Source organism: Rattus rattus, chromosome 1, assembly GCF_011064425.1.
Source record: "Rattus rattus isolate New Zealand chromosome 1, Rrattus_CSIRO_v1, whole genome shotgun sequence".
Taxonomy (NCBI): Eukaryota; Metazoa; Chordata; class Mammalia; order Rodentia; family Muridae; genus Rattus; species Rattus rattus.
In genome coordinates this window covers 272848997-272861699 of record NC_046154.1, presented here as the reverse complement: position 1 = coordinate 272861699, position 12703 = coordinate 272848997, and the positions used below count along the sequence as shown (strand labels likewise).

General features: G+C 48.0%; 1 protein-coding gene across 1 annotated transcript in view; it reads right to left on the bottom strand.

Annotated features, from left to right (window-relative positions):
• The window catches only part of LOC116890560, a 93665-nt gene extending 81389 nt beyond the window's left edge, over positions 1-12276 (bottom strand). Inside the window, exons 1-2 of the mRNA XM_032891012.1 lie at positions 12265-12276; positions 10904-11285 (exon numbers count right to left, since the gene is read on the bottom strand). Of these exons, the coding sequence (XP_032746903.1) occupies positions 10904-11285; positions 12265-12276 (394 nt within the window). The remainder of the gene's footprint in view (positions 1-10903; positions 11286-12264) is intronic.
• Positions 12277-12703: the final 427 nt, after the last annotated feature.

Genomic DNA, 12703 nt, shown 5'->3' with positions numbered 1-12703 from the left:
TTGAACACTTGGGACCCCGTTTCCACTTCTCTCTGCTTTGCACGATTCCCCAACATGGTGCAGTCTCCCACACAATCCCTGTCCCTGGGAACACTAAAGCTGCCTGTAATTCCACCATGAAGACTGCATGGAGCATGAGGCCACTTTAGAACGTTTCCCAAAGAAGAAACAACAACACCAACACCAACACCACCACCAACACCAAACACCAACACCACCAACACCAACACCAACACCAACACCAACGCTCAGGCAGAAGTCCCTGCTGACGGCCTCCTCTGCCTGTGAATCGGCGGCAGTTTCTGAGTCGGCCATAGTGGAGCTGCCTCAGCAAGGGACTGAGGAAATCCCCAACTGCTCTGCTCTTTCTTTTTTGCTTTTGCTCACAGGCAACTCTCTCCCAGGTTCCTTTTTTTTTTTTTTTTTTTTGCAGCTCCCAAGGTCAGTGCTTCCAGGAGCTCTGGATATTCAGCCTTCCTACTGCACAGCTCTCCCAGGACAACCTTACTCACACCCGTTATGGAGGGCTCACTGAGGACGGCTACAGCTGCAGGTCAGAAAGGCCAGGCCTTCCAGAAGCACTCAGCCACACAGCCCACTGCTGCACACCTCATCTGTTCATCCTGTCAGTGACTCTGCCTCTGGCTCCCTGCTGCCCAAAACGAGACCCCTCCCTAAGTGAGGGACAGGGCCAGCAAGGCCAATTCTTTTAAGAAACCTCAGAGCCTAGTCATCCACTAGATCCCTCCACCAAATCCCCTGCTTCTCTATAGTCAACAACTCCCCTCCTTAACCACCTCTTTCCACTCCACCTTCCCTGACCCCACCGTGGAGAAAGCCCAGCCTCTCTGAGCTGTTTCCCTCCAGCCCCAGTCCTAACCACAGGGCCATATGCACCGGGCCCTAAGTGTCACTCTTTACCTTTACCAAGTGCTGGAGCATAACACTACCCAGCTCGAGGGAAACACTGACCTGTTAGTCCTCGTCACTATGAGGATGGTGTTAACATTCTCTGCTCTGAAGAAACTGATGTGTCCCACATCATGATGGGCACATCTACGGCCCAGCCACTAAAGCAAAATGCATTCACTAAAAGCTTAAACATTAGGCTTGCATTTTATCTCAGATTTCCTTTTCCCCCTGTTTGTGTGTGATGGGTACGCATGTAAGTACACAAGCTTGCATGTGTTTGCTACCCACGTGTAAAGCTGTACTTGCTGGGGGTACTTGATGTTGGGAATCACCCTCAAGGCTGGCTCTTGCACCGTTATTCAGCGAGGTAAGGCCTTTCAGCCACACCCAGAATCTCCGGACAGTGTGGCTGGTCTTCCCAGCCTCCTTGGTCTAGGACCCTGTCTTTGCTTTCCAAGGCTCCATTGGGCTGCCACATCCACCCCACTGTAAACTCCAGTCCCCATGTTTGGTGCTAAACTACCGAGTCATCTCCCTAGGTTTTTATCTTAGGTTTTCAGCTCTTCACTAAAACATTAATATATTTCCCCAAACTCCAATTAGATCAACATTCCAAGATGTGCCATGTTATCCTACAAATTGAGTATCTGTAGTGGATAAACACAGATCCCCAGTAAGAAGTCCTGACCAGCCAGGTGTGGTGATACACGCCTTTAACCCCAGCACTCGGGAGGCAAAGGCAGTCAGATCTGAGTCTGAGGCCAGCCTGGTCAACAAAGTAAGTTTCAGGACAGCCAGGGCTACACAACCAGAACCTATCTCAAAAACAATAAATAAGTAGAAATATGTAAAAATAGGAGCTGTAGAGATAGCTCAGTGGTTACAAGCACTGGCTCCTCTTCAAGAAGACCTGGGTTCAATTCCCAGCACCCACATGGTGGCTTATAACCATCTGTAACTCCAGTCCCACAAGATCTGAACTCTCTGACCTCCATGGGCACCAGGCATGCATGTGATGCACACAGGCAAAACTAACTCTTCTCTCTCTCTCTCTCTCTCTCTCTCTCTCTCTCTCTCTCTCTGTGTGTGTGTGTGTGTGTGTGTGTGTGTGTGTGTGTGTATGTATAATAGGATACATATATATATTTTTTTTTAAATGTTCCCTTCCTGCCAGAGGAAGTGGGAGATCTTGTGCTGCGCGACACCAGTAGCTTGGGCTGCATGCACATCACACCCTACGCCACTTGCAAGCACTCCTTGCTAGCTCAGTTCTACCATCACCATGAGGGCAGCGGCTTACCTGTCAGGCAGGTTTCTAAGTGCAGGCAGAGCTCAGGGCCTGTTCCATGCTAAGCATTCTAAAGTGATTACACCAGTGTAGAAATCTAGAGACTGAGGATGAGGAAACTGCTCATAGGACACATAGTGAAGAAGTAAGACAGAGGGAAGCCAGAAAAGGCATCAGGAGACGGCAGAGTCAACCAAGGCCTGCAAACAAAAAAGCAGAATGTATGCAGAGTCCTCCAGCATGGCTGGCAAGGAGAGAACAAGGAGCAGGAAGTGGGGTTAAGAGAACCGCCTGAGTACATGTGGATGCTTAGAGTTTACCCTGCACGTGGGAGAAGCCAATATAAGTGTTTTAAGAAAGAAAAGATCATATTTGGTTCTGTTTCAAAATAATCCCAAGAGAACAGAGCAGGATGGCTGAGGCAGAGAAAGGACTAGGAGTGGGATGCACCAGGGAAGGATGAGGACAGACAGAACAAGCACAGAGCGCAGGGTCCTCTGGGTAAGCTGCTGTGGGGAGAAAGGTGGTGTCCTCCTCACCCCCACTTCTGCTGGAATGTAATTCCAGTGTGGTCATGGCTGGAGGCTTTAATAGGTGATTAGATCATGAGAATGGAGCACTCATGGACGGGAGTAATGCCCGTTCTTACAGAAAGGCTTCAGAAAGGCCTGTTCCCTCCTATTTGAGGATGAGGAAGAAGGCACCATCTCTGGGGATCAGCACAAGCCCTCAGCAGAATGGATGCACTGGCTTGATCATGTCTTCCTGACTTCTGAACTGTGAACAACGGGTGTTTATTAAATACCTATATTTTGTGGTGTTCTGCTATAGTCAGGAACAATCTTGAGGGTGTGTTAGTGCTCTCATGGCTATGACAAGATACATACCAGGGAGAAGCGACTTAAGATTATCTGGCTTTAGGGAACAGACCATCCCAGCAAGGAAGGTATGTGTCAGCAGAGGACCTCCTGTTCACACATCAGCAGACCAGGCAGCACATAAGGAGACAGTGAACTTGGGTCTATGTGTTTTCTCTTTCCTTCACCTTTAGCCAGTCCAGGACGCAGTGAGATGTGCTACCCATGCTGAGATGGGATCTTTCTACTTCTCAGCTCATCTCTCTGGAAAAGCCTTTGAAGATACACCCAAAGTTCCATCTCATTAGTACACTGAGGTTTCTTGGCCCAGTCACATGGACAATGGAAATTAGCCATCAGACAGTAGGCATCCTGAGATGACTCTCTTTGGAGAGAGGAGGCAGATGGATGAACCAGGGAGGCAGGGAGTGCTGGTTTTGCTAAATAATCAGTGTCTACAAGGACAGCAATGGCACTCACAGCAGAGGGTGCAGTGCTAGAGATTAAGACCTGGGAGTCAACTGAAGGCTGCTGAGAGCTGAAGCCCTGGGCACGCATGATATTGCTCTAAGAAAGATGCCAATAAGGAATAAGGGTGTTACTGAAGTAACCTGCATCAGAAGAGTGTGGAGTAAGATGCCAAAAGGGAGCAGGAGAACAACCTGGGTACCACAAAGTTTCTTCTTCTCAAAAAGCATTAAAAAATTAAAAACAAAAACAATGGACCAAGTGCAGTGCAACGGAGAAACCCAGAGGTGCTGCAGTCTGCGCCTGGAAACAATGTTTCATTCAGTAGTCTGCTGAGCTAGACCCAGCCGACTGAGCCATGAGCCATGCACAAGGCAAATGGCTGGAGACAGTCTGCTTCTCCTACCTACTGTGTACAGCCAGGCCACTCACACGAAATTCTGGGAAGGGTTTGTGTATTTCTCCCATCTTCTCCAGGGGAAGAACTGGAACAAATGTAAATGCTGAAGAGTCAAGATGTATGAGCAGCTAAGAGGAAAAAGGCAGATGGGGGGGACACAGAGACAGAGACTAGCAGGTCCAGAATACCACAGAGAAGGGATGGCTGATGGGGTTGAGGACACCAGCCGGGTATGCACTTTAAAACAGGGAGGGAGTGGTTTAGTCTCTGGGAAAGAAGGGTGGGAACCGAAGAAAGGCTCAGGGCTTAAGAGCACCAGAGCTCTTGCACAGGAACTGTGTCCAATTCCCAGTTTTGGAGGATCCAAGTCCCTCTCTGGACTCCATGGTACACACTCATGGATGGAGGCATTACATAAAAATATAAACAAGTCAGCATCCAGGAGGCAGAAGCAAGCAGGTCTCTGAGTTTGAGGCCAGCCCGGCCTACATCCTAAGTTCTAAGACAACCAGAACTATATCCTGAGACCCTGTCCTAAGAAAGAAAGAAAGAAAGAAAGAAAGAAAGAAAGAAAGAAAGAAAGAAAGAAAGAAAGAAAGAAAGAAAGAAAGAAAGAAAGAAAGAAAGAGAGAGAGAGAGAGAGAAAGAAAGAAAGAGAGAGAAAGAAAGAAGGGAAAATCATGCTCACAAAGTGCATCCACATCACACAACACATCACACCTTAAACCCATGAAAGAGTCTCAACAGTCAACAACAAATGGGTTACCATGTGCTCAGAAACATGAGCAATGAGTTAACATGTGCTAAATGTTCCCTACGTGCTATTACATCAAGTCTAGCAAGAAATTTCGTCTTTTTTGTATGGATAGTACCAGGATTTAGGCAGTTCGTCCAAGGTCACACAACTAGCTAAGGGATATGGCCAGGATGTGGACCAAGGCCTACCAGATAACAACACATGTTTCTCAAATGATTATACAGCCCCATCTCAGGCCAAGATCAAATCACCAAGATAGAGACCTGATTTTCCCATTCAAATCATACTGAACCAAGCAGAAACTCATTGTCCTCCTAAAACCATATTGAACAAACAAGGCAGAGGCTGAAGAGACAGCTCAGGGCTTCCCACTTACTGCCATGTAAAAGACCACTCTCCGTTCCCAGCACCCAACACACACACACACACACACACACACACACACACACACACACACACACACAAACAAAAAGTAAGCCAGGCATAGTGGTGCACGCCTTTAATCCCAGTACTCAGGAGCCAGGAGCTGGCAGATCTTTGAGTTAACTGCCAGCTTGGTGTACACAGCAAATTCCAGGCTAACCAGAGTATGTGTGAGACCCTGTCTCAAAAAATAAAATAAAGGGCTGGAGAGATGGCCCAGGCATTTAAGAGCATTGATTGCTCTTCCAGAGGTCCTGAGTTCAATTCCCAGCAACCACATGGTGGCTCACAACCATCTGTAATGGGATCCAATGCCCTCTACTGGTGTGTCTGAAGACAGCTACAGTGTACTCACATATATGAATAAATAAATAAATCAAAAAAATAAAATAAAACAAAATAAAGACAAGAAAATAAGATAATATAAATAAAAACGAGGGGCTGGAGAGATGGCTCAGCAAGTAAAAGGCACTGGCCCTACTTTGAGGCACTGTTTCTTTGTGCAGCCCTGCCTTCCTAAAACCCATTCTAGAGACCAGACTGGCCTTAAACTCAGAACTCAGATATCCTCCTGCCTCTGCCTGCCTCTGCTGGGATGAAAGGTGAGTGTCTCTACCCATAACTCTGGGTGTTCTTAAGAAAACCTGGGTTCAATTCCCAGCACCCACATGGCAGTTCACAGCTGTCAGTAATCCAAAGGGGATCCAGTGCCTCCTCTTCTCTGAGGGCACTGCACACACACGGTGTACACACATCCGTGCAGGCAGAACACTCAGACACAGAAAAATAAAATATGCACGTAGTAGTCACGCTTGCAGTCCCAGCACTTGGGAGGATGAAGCAGGAGGATGGAGAGCCACAGGCCAGCCTGGACTACACAATAAGACTCTGCCTCAAAATAAGAAAGTTATTTCAAAGAAAAAATAGGATCTGGAGAGATGGCTCCATGACTAACAGCACTGGCTGCTCTTCCAGAGGTCCTGAGTTCAATTCCCAACAACCACATGGTGGCTCAAACCATCTGTAATGGGATCTGCTGCCGTCTTCTGGTGTGCCTGAAGACAGCTACTCATATACATTAAATAAATAATATTAAAAAAAAAAAAAGAATTGCAACAACAGGCAAGAGAGGGATGGGCATTACCCTACATTAGGCATGGGAGAGCAACAGAAAACTGTATGATTATGATACAAACACTGGCGGAATCCTTTTAAATTATTTAAATAAATAAACAATTCATATGTGGTAGCGTACTCCCAGCACTTGAGAGATAGAGGCAGGAGGATTTCTGTGAGTTTGAAGGTCAGCCTGGTCTATAGAGTAAGTTCCAGGACAGCCAGGTCTACATAGAGAGACCCTATCTCAAAATAAATACATATGTAAATAAAATAAGTCTATGGGAGCCAGGAGGGGTGGCACACACCTATTATCCCAGCACAAGGGAGGCAAGACCAGTAGAATCCACAAGTTCAAAGCCAGCCTTCTGGGCCAGCTCCCCCCCAATCTTTCCCTCCCTTGAGCGCTTGCCCCCCCCCATCTCAAAAATACAAAGCAAAACAACAAAAACCCAAAACTTAAAAAAGCAAAGGAACTCTCCAGAGCTGAATGACAGTGAAACATCACCATGGGAGAGCACTCAGCTAGCCTATCAGCCCTGACTCAATCCCCAACACTCCAGTAAATATAAACACATTTCTAACTATGAAATCAGCACTGGCCAAGAACGGCCTACTGTGAGAGCCCGTCAATAACCTTCGTCAACATCCAGGGCCCATGTGGTAGAGGGTGGAAACTGATTCCCACAAACCATTTGACCTCCATTCACACACACACACACGCACATGCACACGCACACGCACACGCACACGCACACACACACACACACACGAATAGATAAAATGTAATTTCAAACTGTAATGAAAGCCCACAGGACTGAGGGTAGAAACCAGCGGTGGAATGCTGGCTCAGCAGTAGCAATGTAAGAACAACAATCTATGTTGCAGATGTGAAAACTCTTAGCAGCACGGACCTCAGCTGTAGCTCTGGGGTGCGTGCTTAGCCCACAGCTCCATGAGGGACATCTCTGGGGGAAGTGACCAAGCTTGCACTACAGGTAAACAGAAGCGATGTTGGCTGGCTCATTTCTGAGATTACACTACAATCTACCCAGCACCTCCCTTTCCTTCTCAACTCTGCTGCAGCTCCTAAGAAGGTGCCTTCCGTGCCTCCACCTTCAGGGTGGACTCTGCAGATTCCAGGCCTGAGAGACAGGGAGTGAAACATGTAGAGACAGAAACAGGAGGCTGCTCATGCCCAGAGAAGTGTTCAAACAAGAAAGGGAGGCTCCCTTCCGGTAACTGTTGTTTTATCTTAAATACCTTTCCAGTTGCCCTCTCTGGGCTGTTCTCAGACACGGAAAGACTTGCTCACCCTCCAACCTGCAGCTAGGGTGAGCGGTGCCTCACACCCTTGTTCCCTCACAGTGAGCTCTGCACCAGCCAAATCACAGCCTTCGCTAACCACACAACCCGGTATTTACAGTTCTCTGCTGCTTTTCACGATGGCGAAGCACACAGCTTCCTCCTTTCTTAGAAGGCAGCCCCCTGAGCATGGCTCTGTCATGGTCTGCTGTGATGTTTTGCTGACATTTTTAAGAGATGTCCTCTAGCAGCTCAGAGCTCCTTGAAAGCTGGCAAACCTGCTCACCACCGCATCCTCTACAGAGACACAGAGGAAAGCAGCATGCAGGGACCCTGGGTTGAGAACCACCAGGACTGTGCAGAACTGTGGCACAAACACTGCACGTAGCGCTTCCTTAGAGGAAGAGAAAACTATTGTGCAATCACAACTCAGCTATTTAAATCGTTCAGATCCCATAATTACATCACAGCTTGAGATAATAGCTCTCACTAGAGGTGCAGCTTTAAACAAACGCTTAACCTTTGAGTCCAAATCTTCCCTCTGTTAAAGCGAAAGGGGCAGGGGGACTGAGTGTACCTGTTATAACCTCATCAAGAAGTGTAGTGATGCTCAGATGACTTCATGAAAGCACCACACAGGGGGCCGGACAGATTTAAAGAAACAATTCTCATTAGGTCCTTCAACACTGTGGAGCGACAGATGACAGACACATGAAGCTCTTGAGAAAATATTCAAACAGGGACTAGGTTAAGAATCCTGGGGTTGGGGATTTAGCTCAGCGGTAGAGCGCTTGCCTAGCAACCGCAAGGCCCTGGGTTCGGTCCCCAGCTCCGGAAAAAAAAAAAAAAAAAAAAAAAAAAAAAAAAATCCTATCCAACTCATCTATCAAAAAATTCATGTGTAAATTCAGTTTCTAATCAGTTCTCCGGAGAGCTTCAGGCTGTCAGGGCAGGAGAAGTTTACAGCCACTCAAGTTCATGGTGAGCAGCCCGTAGCAGCAGACCCACCATACAGGGCTCTGCACTGTGCTCTGCGGCAAACAGCCCAAAGGAGGAACGGACCTGAATCTCAGCAGAGCGGCTGATCTGTGACCAAAGCCTGCAGCAGAACACACACAAAGAAAACGCTCCAACAGTCCTTTGCTCAGACTCTCCTATCTTTAGAACCAAGTAGAGCCTGAACCTACAAAAACCAGCCAAGGAAAGAAGGAACTCACCAATGTCAGCAAGTCATGACAGAGGCTTTGGAAAAAAACCAAAAAAAAAAAACCAAAAAAAAACAAAAAAAACAAACAAACAAACAACAACAACAACAACAAAAAAAAAAAAAAAACAACAACAACAAAAAAAAAATCAAAGTTTTTCTGTCAGAATAGTAATTATTTTTTAAAGGGGGCAAGATTAGTTCAAAATATGCTGCAGATGTCACAAACATCAACACAGATCTGAGGACCCTCAGTTTATTTTAACTTGAACTCCGAATAGCATCTTCCTACATCTCTAGCCAACCATCTGTGTACTTGAAGCAAGACAGACAGATGGCCAATACGCTGACACTGCAGGCTCAAGGTTCCTCAACTGCTATTTCCTTCTAGAGCGCAAAGGCATAAGATGCAGGACAATGCAGTACAAATCCTTAAGAAATAAATTTAAACTAAGTCATGTGCCCATCAAAGTACCCTCCGTAGAAGAATGACCAACTCACTCATCCTTAAAAAAACATTTAAACCCTGACATTCTCAGTTTCTAAGGCTTTCACGCCTTTCAGGGAGTAGGGTGAGCAAATCCGTAGTGGATCCTCAAAATAGCTCTTTCTAAAGATGTCTAGAAACACCAAGAGCTGTAAGCGATAATTGTGTGGGGCAGATCCACACCAAGGGGAGCGCCCAGGATTTCCCTTAACCGGTAAAAGCAATCAGATCCTATTTTTAATCTCCCCCTCATGCAAACATCCAGGCAAGCCTCCCTTTCTGGCTAATGAAAGGTATTGCTGATTTGTTACTAAAAGTAAGAACTGTTTTTAAAAGGTTTGAATGGGATTCCTAACGCTCAGTGGCAACACTTTCACAAAAAGATAGCACGAAAAAACAAAACCTTAGAGGAAATATATTCTAAATATATTTTAACGAACTACTTCAAATGCTTTAAAAAAAAAAACCACGATAAATATTTTAACCAAAGGTATCACGGGGCAACCAACCCAAAGGATTCCTATCTTCCTAAATGCTTCCCCATTGATTAATTAAAAAGTAATATGTTGATAATTGCATGCAGGTGAAAAGATCACCACCCTACACATTGGGAAAGCCTTAAAGGGTTATTAAAATTAATTATTTCCTTCTTCAATCGAGTAAGATCTGTAATGCACTTCAAATGCACTTCTGGTTTTTCACTATACGTGATTTTCAGAACGGGGGTGGGGGGAGAAGCCCAGTGTCATGACAAGTTAACTAAAAGTCGGAACTAGACCGCTCCTGGGAACTTGGTCGCATTCCTTACTCTTTTTCAAATCAACAGTTTTTATTGAACGTGAAAAATACTGGTGAGGGCCTTTGGCAAATAATTCAACAATATGCAACTCTGGAGACATCAGCGAAGTGTACTGACACCGAGAGCGGAGAAAATGCTGCTTTTGTTCAGAGGCCGCCTGTGATAAAAACAGGAACTTTACAGAGAGCTGATCGCCACAGCGCATTCGCCAGACCACATGCCCCCAGCAGGCACTGAGGTTCTCATTGTTGTCCAAGGCACTTCTCTTGTAACAGAGACTAGATTTAGCTCATGTTTGAAATTATCTACATAAACCCAACCCTCCCTGTACCAATCCATTGTCAAAAGAAAGAGGGTGCCGGCCAGGATTTGCATGTACCCGGTAGCCACCTCTACGAAGACTCCAAAAGGTGACCAGATAAGGAAAACCTAGCCTGAATACAGGTGCCAAGAAAAGCCAGCTGCACCCCAGGACAGAGGTGGTTTAGAGGCAGCGGATCCGGTTCTCTCTGGGTTAGCGCCACCGCTTCCGACCTCCCTCGGACCCTCAATGGCTCCCCGGCTCCTTTCTCACGCCTGTCACTGGTGAGGCACCTCGCATTGTTAGAGGAGCAGGAAGAAACGCAGCTGCGGCGTTCCCCTGCGCCTCGTTCTGAAGCAGGAGAGAGGGTGCAGGCGAGCGGCCCTTCAGGAGAAAGGCAGCAGAGGGGCAAGGTGTCAGTCGGAGGGCGCAGCTTTGTCTCCAGCAGACCGGTCACCTCGTCCTGCGGGGCCCCCAGGGACAACAATGAGAGCCCAGCCGCGCTTCGCGGCTGGGGAGCGGCGAGCCCCGCCAGCCCAGCCGCCCACAGGCCGCCGCCCGCCCGCCGGGCCCGCCGCGCGCCTACCCTCAGACAGCTCCAGCTCCAGCTCCGCCAGCTGCGCCCGCACCTCCGGGGGCAGCGCGGCCACCGCGGCCGGCGACGGCTCCAGGCCTCGCTCCGCCATCGCGGCTGCGCCAGCCACACTCCGGAAGACGAGAGGGGGCCGAAGGAGGGACGGACTGACGCGGGCCCACACCCGGGCTACAGGATCCGGCTCCAGCCGCCGAAAGCCGCCGGCACTGCCTCTGCCGCCGCCGCCGCCGCCATGAGCGAGGGTCACGTGAGCGCGCGGCTCCGCCCCCGGCCTGGAGCTCGCCCCGCCCCGGAGGCGCAGGACGGGCGTGGCTACAGCGCCCTCTGCCGCGGAGCGTCTGGAACGCAGGCTGCTGTCGCCTGCTTGGCTCTCCTAGAGGAGATGCAGCACCTGCTGCACAGGGCGCCTACCTTCCACAAACTCTCAAGCAAGAGGATTCGCGTGCTTTGGCTTTACTTCTTCCAGAACCCTCTCACTCGTGAGAGCATGCATCTGTCGTGTCCTTTCCCCCATTTTCTCTGATGGACCTGCCTACAGGCCAGGTCCTTCACCCATCCCAGATTCTGAATCATGCCTGCCAACAATGCTTTTTTTTTTTTCTTCTTTTCTGGGCATCTTGTAATCCCAGCATTTAGGAGGTAAAAACCGGAAGACCTAAAGTTCAAGATCATTCTCTCCTCAGTGGGAGCCAACCTGGGCTATATGAGACCTGTCTCAATACACAAGAAAAAAAGATTACAGTAGAACTTGCTTCATCTTGCCTCGACTCCTAAAGACTTATAAAAGAACTTCCGTGGGAATAGGGGGTGGAGACATGGTTCCGTGGTTAAGATTGCTGTCTGCTTTTGCAGAAGGCCCAAGTTCAGTTCTCAGCACCCGTGTAATGCCTTCTTGAGGAGTGCTGCACACCTCTACACACATCTCATTATGTATAATGGTACAGGCCTTTTATCCCAGCACGCGGAAGGCAGAAGCAGGCTAATCTCTGAGTTTGAGACCAGCCTGATCTACATAGTAAGTTCCCGGCCAGCCTACACAGTTAAGACCCTGTCTCCAAAAAAAAAAAAAAAGAAAAAAGAAAGGGTTGGGGATTTAGCTCAGTGGTAGAGCGCTTGCCTAGGAAGCCAAGGCCCTGGGTTCGGTCCCCAGCTCCGAAAAAAAAAAAATCTCTCTATGCAGTCTTGCCTTTCCTGGAACTGTCTACTTAACTGACAAAGATATATTTCTATCTGTCTCCGGAGATTAAACGGGTGTGGTAAAGGTGTGCCTGTATTCCAGCCAGTGGAGTTAAAGGTGTGTCATTCCAGCCATATTGCACAAACCTAGAAGACCTTTGGATGTGATCACTTACCAGAGCAGCCATGTTGTTGGACTAAAAGTTCTCTACACCACCCCGCTTACAAGTTTTGCAGGTCAGTGAGGGTGGTATATGCCTGAAACCCCAACATATAGCAGGCTAGGACAGAAGGACTAGAAGATACATGCCAGCCTGAGCTACACAGCAAGTCCCAGGCTAGCTGGGCTACAGAGAAATAGCTTGTATCAAAAGGGTCTGGAAAGGTGGCTCAGTTGCTAGCAGCTCTGGTTGCTCTTGCGGAGGGCTTGGGTTCAGTTCCTAGCATCCACACGGTAGCTCACAACCATCCATCACTCCAGCTCAGAAGAACTTAATAAACCAGCCTGCCTCCATCTTAGGCTTAAAAGCCTAAGTGAGGACAAACTACGTTCCTTCCTGCTTATGGCTAAACTTTTGTTTCTCGAGGATTACTCTGAGCCTCACCTATAACTGT